The sequence below is a fragment of the Moschus berezovskii genome, chromosome 6, assembly GCF_049115385.1.
Source record: "Moschus berezovskii isolate FMDL1 chromosome 6, NW_MosBer_1.0, whole genome shotgun sequence".
NCBI lineage: Eukaryota > Metazoa > Chordata > Mammalia > Artiodactyla > Moschidae > Moschus > Moschus berezovskii.
This window is the reverse complement of record NC_142465.1, coordinates 82868775-82881528: the sequence shown is the minus strand read 5'-3', so window position 1 is coordinate 82881528 and position 12754 is coordinate 82868775. Positions and strand designations below refer to the sequence as shown.

Below are 12754 nucleotides of genomic sequence, written 5' to 3'. Positions count from 1 at the left end.
CTCAATAGTTGAGGTGCACTGCCTTAGCTGCTCGAAGGCATGTGAGATCTTCCCAGACCAGAGATTGAGCTCGTGTCTCCTGCATTGGCAGGCGGATTCTTTACCACTGAGCCACCAGGGAAGCTCCCTTTTCTGGTGTAATTGAGCATTTTATATGGTTTCATTTCCCCTCCCTTAGGACATCAATCATATTTATTAAAATTTATTTTACTGGTTGCCCTAGAGTTTGCAGTTTTCAGTGTGCATCTACAACTAATACAACTCTACTTTCAAACAATGCTGTACTGCTTCATGATTTTCAGTTTGTTCAGCTTTTATCTTGTGAGGACATGAGTGATGACTTCTAATCTCTGTACATGTCACAGACCAGAAACTTGAAGTATGGGTATTACTTTTATTTATTTTCTTGTCTATTTATTCAACAAATATTTGGGTGCTTATTATATACCAGACACTATTCTAGGTACTGGAGATACAGCAGTGAATAAAGAGAAATAACGTCTGTCTTCATGAAGCTTATAGACTAGGGTGGGCAGACAGATAATAAATAAAAAATAAGATGTCAGATGGTAAAAGATGGAGAGGGGAAAAATAGAGTTCAGAATGACAGGTAAGGGTGACAGTTATAGGTAGGATAGGGATGGGAGACCAGACTTTTAAGCAGGGTGCTGAAAAATAGCTGATACAACCAGTGATATAAAAAAGATCAAGCCACAAGCTGCTTTAGGATGATAAGTCCTTTATAGACCTTAAAAATCTGACACTTTAGATCTTGAAACTAGTTTCTTCAAAAGGGGAAAAAGGTAGTGACTTGGTTAGGTGTTCAATATTAAATCTTACTGAATTTGTCTTTAGAGAAATTTCATAGAAGGAACAGGCCTTACCCATTTTATACATACACACATGTGTACCACTTTTGCAGTGGCAATACACTATATTGTATACTATACACTATAAACACAGCACATTTATAAAGTAGTTAATAGTAAGAAGAAGTAGAGTTGAATATGTAAACCTGTCCCTCTACATATGTCCAAGAAATCTACCATACCATACTTTCCCTGTGATTCACTGTATCACAGTTAAAATAGGAAGTCTTTAAGAAGGTCCCACTGACAAAAGCTTTTGGCACAGGGAATATGGTGAATTTGGGGGTAGTTTAAGCATGGTATATTTCAGAGAATTTTGTGATTATAGATAGTAATACATTTCATTTGAAAACTAAGATCTGTGCTGTTTATTTTACAATGTGAAACCAGTAGAGCTTTAGGATACAGCCTCTGTGATGCTATTTAATATTTACTCATTCTTACACATTCTTGAGTGCAGTTTTTAAGGAAGAAAGTTTGTAGATGAATAGCATGTATTGGGGGAGAGTAGCCATAAAAATCAATGTAATAAGTGGCCAGGCAAAGGCCTCAGTATCACTCATATGCTAAATGGCTAAGGTATCATATCCGAGATTATGACATTAAACTATTACATTTCTTTGTTTCATTGAAATAATAATTTTTGTGATGAATATATAGGCCTGATATTCAGTTTTACTTTTTGGCCAGTGGACATTTAAATACTTTGGAAGGCAGCAGTCAGAAAATAGCTAGGAAGGTAATTATGCTTTTAGAAATAACTTAGAATTCTCCTGTTTATACACAGTGATAAATATCTCTTATAGCAGCTCAAATATCTAGTTAGGAGAAGGAAATTTCCAGGGGAAACAGGTAACTTAAAACTTTCTTATTTAAGAAAAAAAAAAATACCCTCCCCCAATATATCAGAGGGCACGCTATAATTGCCTTTACAAGAACACTCACTCATCAACAAACTTATATATAGAAGTAAAAGCACTATTAAAATGTTTAAAAGCCAGGTTAACTTCAAAGCATAAATCATACTATTGGAAAGCCAATCTCTGAGACCATTGTTTCCAGGGAAAGTAGTATGAAGATCATAGATTTGATAAGCTTCAGTGAGCATCAATACACAGTCCACGTCACTTGCTTTAGTTTGTTCGGGCCTACTAATTGCTCCAGGACTTCTCGTGAATGATCTACAAAAGAAAACAATGACAATATATTAATACATAGTAATCAAAGATATTGAATGTATCCTCATGTATAAACTGGGGATGATGACTATTATATCTCATAGGGTTAAAAGACTTAGATGATATTCAAAGCATAGTATAAACTAAAAATACATTTAATTAATGGTAGCCATCACTATTATTGGACTTCCCTGCTGGTAGTTCAGATGGTAAAGAATATGGCTGCAATGTAGGAGACCTGGGTTTGATCCCTGGGCTGGGAAGATCTCCTAGAGGAGGGCATGGCAATCTACTCCAGTATTTTTGCCTGAAAAATTCCATGGACAGGGCAGCCGGTGGGTTACAGTCCATGGGATTGCAGAGTCGGACATGACTGAGAGACTAACACAGCTGCAGTAAACACAGTAATACTTTGAAAAAACAGGCATTTCTTATTTTCTCGGTAATCTCATCTTTTTTATTTTGGCTGTGCTGGGTCTTCACTGTTGCTCAGAGGCTTTCTCTCATTGTGGTGAGTGGGGGCTACTCTTCTTTGCAGTGAGCGAGCTTCTCTTTGTGGTAGCTTCTCTTGTATAGCACAGGCTGTAGGCACAAGGGCTCAGTAGTTGTGGCTCACAGGGTCTAGAGCATGGGCTCAGTAGTTGTGGTACACGGGCTTAGTTGCTCTGCAGCATCTGGAAACTTCCCTGACCAGGGTTCAAACCATGTCCCCTGGTTTGGCAGCTGGATTCCTATCCACTAGACCACCAGGGAAGTCCTGTAATTTTATCTTAATTACACCAAACAGAGAGTAACAGGGTTAAACTTTCTCAGGGTCCTGCCAGGAATTAGATGACACACTAAAGTAGCATGTTTGAACAGCGGTTAATGAAGTGACTATTTACAAAGGAGTGATTAAAGAAAGCATGATTAAAGAGAGTCAGCAGGTATGGTAAAACACCTTGGGAAGCTGAAACATGCTGAAAAATTTAAGGGAGAGAATAGTTACTAGAACAGGACAGCTTAACCAATTGTTGAACATGTTCCATGTCATATACTTACAAAACATGATTTTAAATAGATAACTTATATGAATTCCTTGTAATTTAACCAATGTATATGACTAGACATTTAGATGATTTTCAGTTATTCACAATATATAGCAGTGATTTTAATATGGTTTATGTTTACAAAGTCAGTTTTATAATATCTTCTAATGCAAAAATACTGCTAAAATTTTATTACTTTAAAAATTATTCAGGATAAATGCTGGAGAGGATGTGGAGAAAAGGGAACCCTCTTACACTGTTGATGGGAATGCAAACTAGTACAGCCACTATGGAGAATAGTGTGGAGATTCCTTAAAAAACAGGAAATAGAACTGCCATACGACCCAGCAACCCCACAGTTGGGCATAAACAATGAGGAAATCAGAATTGAAAGAGACACATTGGGGTCTCCCCAAGAGAACATTGGGGTCAGTGTTCATCACACTACTGTTTACAATAGCTAGGACATGGAAGCAACCTAGATGTCCATCGTCAGACGAATGGATAAGAAAGCTGTGGTACATATATACAATGGAATATTACTCAGCTATTAAAAAGAACACATTTGAATTAGTTCTAATGAGATGGATGAAACTGGAGCCTATTATACAATGAAGTAAGTCAGAAAGGAAAACACCAATATAGTATATTAACGCGTATATATGGACTTTAGAGGGCTTCCCTGGTGGCTCGGAGGTTAAAGCGTCTGCCTCCAATGCGGGAGACCCGGGTTCGATCCCTGGGTCGGGAAGATCCCCTGGAGAAGGAAATGGTAACCCACTCCAGTATTCTTGCCTGAAGAATCCCATGGACGGAGAAGCCTGGTAGGCTACAGTCCACGGGGTCGCAAAGAGTCGGACACGACTGAGCGACTGAACGGAACGGAACGGATGGACTTTAGAAAGATAGTAATAATGAACCTATATGCGAGACAGCAAAAGAGACACAGATATAAAGAACAAACTTTTGGACTCTGTGGGAGAAGGCAAAGGTGTGATAATTTGAGAGAATAGCATTGAAACATGTATATTACCATATGTGAAATAAATGACCAGTCCAAGTTTGATGTATGAAATAGGGCACTCAAAGCCAGTGCACTGGGACAACCCTGAGGGATGGGATGGGGAGGAAGGTGGGCGGGGGGTTCAGGATGGGAGACACATGTACACCCATCGCTGATTCATGTCAATGTATGGCAAAAACCGCTATAATATTGTAAAGTAATTAGCCTCCAATTAAAATAAATAAATTAATTAAAAATTATTCAGGAGTTTCAGCCATAAGAAGGAACGAATTTGGTCAGTAGTAGTGAGGTTGATGAACTTAAGAGTCTGTTAGTAAGTCAGAAAAACAAATATCGTATATTATCATATATATATGGAATCTAGAAAAATGATACTGATGAACCTATTTGCAGGGCAGCAATAGAGACACACACATAAGAGAATAGACTTGTGGACACAGTGGGGGAAGGAGAAGGTGGGACACATTAAGAGAGTAGCACTGAAACATACATTGCCATAGCCAGTGGGAATTTGCTGTATGACATAAGTAGCTCAAGCAGTGCTCTGTGACAACCCAGAGGAGTGGGATAGGGTGGGAGGTGTGAGGGAGGTTTAAGAGTGAGGGGACATATGTAAACCTATGGCTGGTTGATTGGATGTTTGGCAGAAACCAACAAAACATTGTAAAGCAATTAACAATCTATGTTGTATGTATAGCATATCTCTAACCTAGTCTTAGTGGTTCTCAGACTTAAAGAGACTATGCTAAAGCCTTTGACTATATGGATCACAGCAAGCTGTGGAAAATTCTTAAAGAGATGGGAATACCAGACCACTATACCTTCCTCCTGGGAAACCTGTATGTGGGTCAAGAAGCAGCAGTTAGAAACAGACATAGACTGGTTCAAAATTGGTAAAGGAGTACGTCAAGGCTGTATACTGTCACCATGTTTATTTAACTTATATGCAGAGTACATCATGCGAAATGCTGGGCTGGATGAAGCACAAGCTAGAATCAAGACTGCTGGGAGAAATATCAATAACCTCAGATATGCAGATGACACCACCCTAATGACAGAAAGCGAAGAGGAACTAAAGAGCCTCTTGATGAAGGTGAAAGAGGAGAGTGAAAAAGCTGGCTTGAAACTTAACATTGAAAAAACTAAGACCATGGCATCTGGTCCCATCACTTCATGGCAAACAGAAGGGAGAAAAATGGAAACAGTGGCTGACTTTATTTTTCTGGGCTCCAAAATCACTGCAGATGGTGACTACAGCCATGAAATGAAAAGACACTTGCTCCTTGGAAGAAAAGCTATGACAAACCTAGACAGCATATGAAAAAGCAGAGACGTGACTTTGCTGACAAAGGTCCGTATAGTCAAAGCTATGGTTTTTCCAGTAGTCACGTATGGATGTGAGAGTTGAATCATAAAGAAGAAGGCTGAATGCCAAAGAATTGATGTTTTCGAATTATGGTGCTGGAGAATACTTGTGAAAGTCCCTTGGACTGCAAGGAGATCAAACCAGTCAATCCTAAAGGAAAGCAACCCTGAATATTCATTGGATGGACACATGCTGAAGCTGAAGCTCAAATACTTTGGTCATTTGATGCAAAGAGCTGACTCACTGGAAAAGACCTTGATGCTGGGAAAGACTGAGGGCAGGAGGAGAAGGGGGCAACAGAGGATGAGATGGTTGGATGGCATCACCGACTCAGTGGACATGAGTTTGAGCAAATTCTGGGAGATAGTGAAGGACAGGGAAGACTGGCGTGCTGCAGTCCATGGGGTCGCTGAGTCGGACATGACTAAACAACAGCAACAACAAGGAAAAAAAGAGGGCCCAACATATGGTTACTAGATTTTAAGTAAAACAAAAATAAGTCAAACATTAAGATTTAGTACAAGAAAGAGAACCATAGAGTGTTTGGAAACAAGAAATTATAGTTGTGAAATCAAGGTTTACATTGGCAGCTAATTTTGTTAAGTGCCTAAAAATATAACAAGTGGAGTTTGCATTGTTTTAAAAGTATCATTAGTTATTACAGAGAAAGTCTATTATTAAGGAAATCTAGATTAATGGCGGATTTCAAATAGGTTGAAAGTAAAAGGATAAAGTAAAGTAAAAAGATAAAGACAGCAACTATAATAAAACTATGTATAGAAGTTTATACCTCAACTATAATAGGAGAGGGAGGAACACTTTGCAGTTTATTCTATGAAAACAGTATTACCTTCACACAAGAGCCAGACAAAGACATTACACACACAGAGAAAAAGAACAACAGGTCAATATTTCTTATGAATATGTATTCAAAGATACTCAATAAGACAAGAGCAAACCAAATCTGGCAACATAGAAAAAGGTTTATATGACATGATCAGCTGGGATTTATCTTAGGAATGTAAGGTTAGCTTAACATTTGGGAATTAATTAATGTAGTACATGGACAGTCTTGTGGTGACAGGAGACATTAATTGTCACATTAAAAAATCTGATTATAATGGCAAGCTCATAAAGACAGAAGATAGAATTGAGGTTGCCAGAGGCTGGGGGAAAGGATAATGGGGAGTTATTGTTTAAAGGGTAAAGAGTTTCTATTTGGGATGACAAAAAAGTTCTGGGGATATTCTGCACAATGATGTGAATATACTTAAATCCACTGAATTGTACCCTAAAAATGTTTAAAACAGTACATTTTATGTATATTTGCCAATGTCAATTTTTTTTTAACAATTCTGAAAGTAAGATTCAACTAATAATTGATATGTATACCTATGATAGTAGTTTTCTATTGAAAAGTTGATATTATGTTGGTGTACATATTATTATAATTAATCATATCTTAAAGGAAACTTGAATATATTGAAAATTCATGAAAACTGAGGTGAAAACATCATATATTTTACATTAGAAAAGGCATCCTATGATATGAATTGGCAAGGTGACAGACAATGAACCCCTTCATGGATCACAGCCTTGTTGTAGGGCAGGGGCTTGCATAACTCACTGAAACTATGAGCCATGCCATGCAGGGCCACCCAACAGATGGGTCATACTGAAGAGTTCTGATAAAACGTGGTCCACAGGAGGAGGGGTTGGCAACCCACGCCAATATTCTTGCCTGGAGAACCGGATGGACAGTATGAAAAGGCAAAAAGATATGACACCAGAAGATGAGTCCCCCAGGTAGGAAGGTGTCCAATATGCTACTGTGGAAGAGTAGAGGGAAATTATGAATAGCTCCAGAAAGAATGAAGCGACTGGGTCAAAACGGGAACAGCACTCACCTGTGGATGTTTCTGGTGGTGAAAGTAAAGTCTGACGATGTAAGAAACAATGTTGCATAAGAACCTGGAATGTAAGGTCCATGAATCAAGGTAAATGAGATGTGGACAAGAAGGAGATGGCAAGAGCGAACATTGACATCTTAGGAATCAGTGAACTAAAATGGATGGGAATGGGCAAATTTAATTCAGATAACTATAATGTCTACTACTGTGGGGAAGACTCCCTTAGAAGAAGTGGCGTACCTCTCACAGTCAATAAAAGAGTCCACAATGCAGTACTTGGGTGCATCCTCAAAAATGACAGAAAGATCTTGGTTCATTTCCAAGGCAAACCATTCAACATCAGAGTAATCCAGGTCTATGCCCAAACACTGATGCTGAAGAAACTGAACTTGACTGGTTCTATGAAGACCTATAACACCTTCTAGAACTAACACCAAAAAAGATGTCCTTTTCATCCTTGGGGATTGGAATACAAAAGTAGGAAGTCAAGAGATACCTGGAGTAACAGGCAAGTTTGGCCTTGGAGTACAAAATGAAGCAGGACAGAAGTGAACAGAGTTTTGTCAAGAAAACACACTGGTCATAGCAAACACCCTTTTCCAACAACACAAGAGATGACTCTATACATGGACATCACCAGGTGGTCAATACTGAAATCAAACTGATTATGTTCTTTGCAGTCAGTAAAAACAAGACCTGGAGCTGATTGTGTCTCATATCATGAGCTCCTTATTGAAAAATTCATGCTTAAATTGAAAAAAGTAGGGAAAACCACTAGGCCATTCAGGTATGACCCAAATCAAATCCCTTATACAGTGAGGTGACAGATAGATTCAAGGGGTTAGATCTATAGACAGAGTGCCTGAAGAACTATGGACAGAAGTTTGAACACTGAACAGGAGGCAGTGACCAAAACCATCCCAAAGGAAAAGAAATGCAAGAAAGCAAAGTGGTTGTTTGTGGAGGCTTTACAAATAGCTGAGGAAAGAAGAGAAGTGAAAGGTAAGGAAGAAAGGGAAAAATATACCCAACTGAATGCAAAGTTCCAGAGAATAGCAAGGAAGAATTAAGAAGGCCTTCTTTAATGAATAATGCAAAGAAATAGAGGAAAACAATAGAATGAGAAAGACTAGAGATCTCTTCAAGAAAATTGGAGATATCAAGGGAATATTTCATGCAAGGATGGGCACGATAAAGGACAGAAATGGTAAGGACCTAACAGAAGAAGAAGAGATTAAGAAGAAGTGGCAAGAATACACAGAAGAACTATACAGGAAAGGTCTTAAAGACCCAGATAACCACAATGGTGTGGGCACTCAGCTAGAGCCAGACATTCTGGAGTGTGAAATCAAGTGGGCATTAGGAAGCCCTGGAAGTCTCACTCATGGAGCAGACATGCTGCCTGGGACCCTTTCCCAACTGGGACTCCAGATGTGCTGTGACACAGGACTTTCCAGCACTGTTTAAGTCTGGATGTTGGTCAAACCCAATTTGGTGATGTACTCTCTGCTCTTTTTATTTCTCATTCCTTTTAATGTTAGTATATTGAAAGTAGGTAGATAGTTCTCTAATAAATATCTGTATTATTTATTTGTATATAATGAATGGCTTATTTTGTTAACAAATCCTTTGAACCTGAGATGAAAGTGAAAACTTTCAGCAAAACATTAATTGGTGCTGTGAGCAGGATTTGTGAGACAAAATGCCACTCTTTAAGAAAAAGAGATTAAGGTTGATGAAGTTTTTATTCCTAGGTGGGAAGATTCACCCTACTGCTCGTTAGCTAGTGAATGGGATGTATTCACTGGATTATGTGAGAACTGGAACCTTAAATTAAAGCAGGCCAAACCTATAGAGGACTTCCCTGGTAGCTCAGCTGGTATAGAATCCACCTGCAGTGCAGGAAACCCCAGTTCGATTCCTGGGTTGGAACAATTGGCTGAAGAAGGGACAGGCTACCCACTCCAGTATTCTTGGGCTTCCCTGTGGCTCAGCTGGTAAAGAATCCACCTGCAATGTGGGAAACCTGCCTTCAATCCCTGGGTTGGGAAGACTCCCCAGAGAAGGGAAAGGCTGCCCACTCCAGTATTCTGGCCTGGAGAATTCCATGGACTGTATAGTCTATGGGGTCGCAAAGAGTTAGACATGACTGAGCAACTTTCACTAGGAAGCATTACTGTCAATATGAACAAAGAGAGTGGAAGTGATGGAATTCCAGCTGAACTATTCAAAATCCTAAAAGATGATGCTGTTAAAGCACTGCACTCAATATGTCAGCAAGTTTGGAAAAATCAGCAGGGACCACAGAAATTGGAACAGGTCAGTTTTCATTCCAATATCAAAGAAGGACAATGCCAAAGACTGTTCAAACTACCATACAATTGCACTCATTTCACATCCTAGCAAGGCTATGCTCTAAATCTGTCAAGCTAGGCTTTAGCAGTACATGAACTGAGAATTGTTAGATATATAAGCTGGGTTTAGAAAAGACAGAGGAACCAGAGATCAAATTGGCTATATTTGTTGGATCATGGAGAAAACAAGGGAATTCCAGAAAAGACATCTGCTTCATTGACTATGTTAAAGTCTTTGGTTGTCTGGTTCACAACAAACTGTGGAAAATTCTTAAAGACACTGGAATACCAACTCACCTTACCTGCCTCCTATGAAACCTGTATGAGTCAAGAAGCCACAATTAGAACTGATATCAAATAACTGACTGGCTAAAAATTGGGAAAGTGGTATGCCAAGGTTGTATATTGTCTCCTTGCTTATTTAACTTCTATGGAAAGTACCTCATATGAAATGCTATAATCAAGCCTGCTGAATAAATAGCAATAACCTCAGATATGCAGATGCTACCACTTTAATGTCAGAAAATGAAGAGGAATTATAGTGCCTCTCAATGAACACGAAAGAGGAGAGTGAAAAAGCTGGCTTGAAACTCAACATTGAAGAAAACTAAGATCATGGCATCTGGTCCTATCACTTCATAGCAAATAGAAGGGGAAAAGTGGAAGCAGTGGCAGATTTTACTTTCTTGGGCTCCAAAATCATTGTGGACGGTGACTGCAGCCATGACATTAAAAGATACTTACTCCTTGAAAGGAAAGCAATGACAAACCTAGACAGCTTATTAAAAACCAGAGAAATCACTTTGCCAACAAGGGTCCACATAGTCAAAGATATGGTTTTTCCAGGAGTCATGTACAGATGTGACAGTTGGACCATAAAGAAGGCTGTTCTCCAAAGAATTGATGCTTTTGAACTGTGGTGCTGGAGAAGACTTTTGAGAGTCTCTTGGACTTCAAGGAGATCAAACCAGTCATTCCTGAAGAAAATCAACCTTGAATTGGAAGGACTGATGCTGAAGCTGAAGCTGCAATACTTTGGCCACCTGATGGGAAGAGCCAACTCACTAGAAAAGACCCTGATGCTGGGAAAGATTGAGGGCAGGAGGAGAAGGGGGCGACAGAGGATGAGATGGTTGGATGGCATCACCAACTCAATGGACAAGAATCTGAGCAAACTCTGGGAGACAGTGAAAGACAGGGAAGCCTGGCGTGCTACAGTCCATGGGGTTGTAAAGAGTTGGACACGACTGAGTGACTGAAAAACAACATCTATGGTTGTGAGAGTTGGACCATAAAGAGAGCTGAATGTGGTTGTGAGAGTTGGACCATAAAGAGAGCTGAATGCTGAAGATTTGTTGCTTGCAAATTGTGGTGCTAGAGAAGACTCCTGAGAGTCCCTTGGATAGCAAGAGAGATCAAACCAGTCAATCCTATAGAAAATAAATTTTTGAATATTCATTGGAAGGACTGAGGCTGAAGTCAAAGCTCCAATACTCTGGCCACATGATAGGAGGAGCTGACCCATTGGAAAAGATCCTGATGCTGGGAAAGATTGAGGGCGGGAGAAGGGGATGACAGAGGACCAAATGGCTTGATGGCATCACCAACTCAATGGACATGAATTTGAGTAAACTCTGGAAGATAGTGAAGGACAGGGAATTTGGTGTGCTGCAGTCCATGGCATGGCAAAGAGTTGGACATGACTTAGCAACTGAACAAGAATGATTGCATTGGGCTGACCTGGGTAACTCAGGATCATCTTCCTATTGTAAGGTCAATATATTTGTAGGTTCTAACCATTAGAACATGGACGTATTTGGGTGGGGACATTATTTTGTTTATAGCTATAGCATGTTAATAGAATAAAGGATAAAAATGACATAATCATTTCAAAAGAAAAGACATCTGATAAAATCCAACATTCATGATAAAAATATTTCGCATACTAGAAACAGAAAGGAACTTCTTCAACCTGATAAAGGGCATCTATGAAAAAGCTCTACTAACGTCATCCTTCGTGGTGAGAGACTAACTACTTTCCCCCTAAGATCAGGAACAAATACAAGGATTTCTGCTTTTGTCATTTCTATACTACAGTGCACTGGAGGTTCTAACCATGGAAATTAGGGAAGAAAAAGAAAAACCATTCATGTTGGAAAGGAAAAAGTAAAACTTTTTTTTTTCTAATTGTAGTTACATAATATCGGAGAAGGCAATGGCAAGCCACTCCAGTACTCTTGCCTAGAAAATCCCATGGACAGAGGAGCCTGGTAGGCTGCAGTCCATGGGGTCGCTACGAGTCAGACATGACTGAGCGACTTCACTTTCACTTTTCACTTTCACACATTGGAGAAGGAAATGGCAACCCACTCCAGTGTTCTTGCCTGGAGAATCCCAGGGACGGGGGAGCCTGGTGGGCTTCCGTCTGTGGGGTCACACAGAGTCGGACACGACTGAAGTGACTTAGCAGCAGCAGCAGCAGTTACATAATATGGTTTATAGAATTTTCTAAGGAATCTACTAAAAATTAGAATTAATAAATCAGTTCAGAAATGTTGCAGTGCATAAGATCAATATACAAAAATAAATTTATTTCTATACAATGAACAATCCAAAAACTGAAAGTAGCTCTTTGCCCCTTTCATGTTTGCCCATTTCTGTTCCCCTCTAATCGTAAAATAACTAATTATACAAATGAAATCAGTAAGCAATTGAAATGAACACCTGACTTTCGCTCTCCTGAATGTACATTGTGCCTTGTCTAACCTGTTGATTCTTTTCCTGGATAAACAAGAAGTCAGAGTGAAGAATTAAGTAGTTTAAAAAATGACTGGCTCTCTAACCCCAATAGTCCCCTTAGCAATCTTGCAGGCAGATCATGCAGGCAAGGTTTTCTTCTCTCGGAAGAGTCAGCCAGTCTGCACTCCATGGAGAATGATGTAAAACCCAACCTCCTACCTTGATGTGTCACTAAGATTCTTTCTCCCATCTTTCCCTTTAAAAACTGTTATCGCTGAGAATCATC

At 39.4% G+C, this 12754-nt stretch overlaps 1 protein-coding gene across 2 annotated transcripts in view; it reads right to left on the bottom strand.

Moving 5' to 3' along the window:
• Positions 1-380: 380 nt before the first annotated feature.
• Positions 381-12754, bottom strand: part of AMN1 (antagonist of mitotic exit network 1 homolog) — an 84903-nt gene continuing 72529 nt past the window's right edge. For both annotated transcript variants that reach the window (XM_055396824.2, XM_055396825.2), the window contains one exon: positions 381-2050. In XM_055396824.2, coding sequence (XP_055252799.1) covers positions 1977-2050 — 74 coding nt within the window. In that variant the 3' untranslated portion in view covers positions 381-1976. The remainder of the gene's footprint in view (positions 2051-12754) is intronic.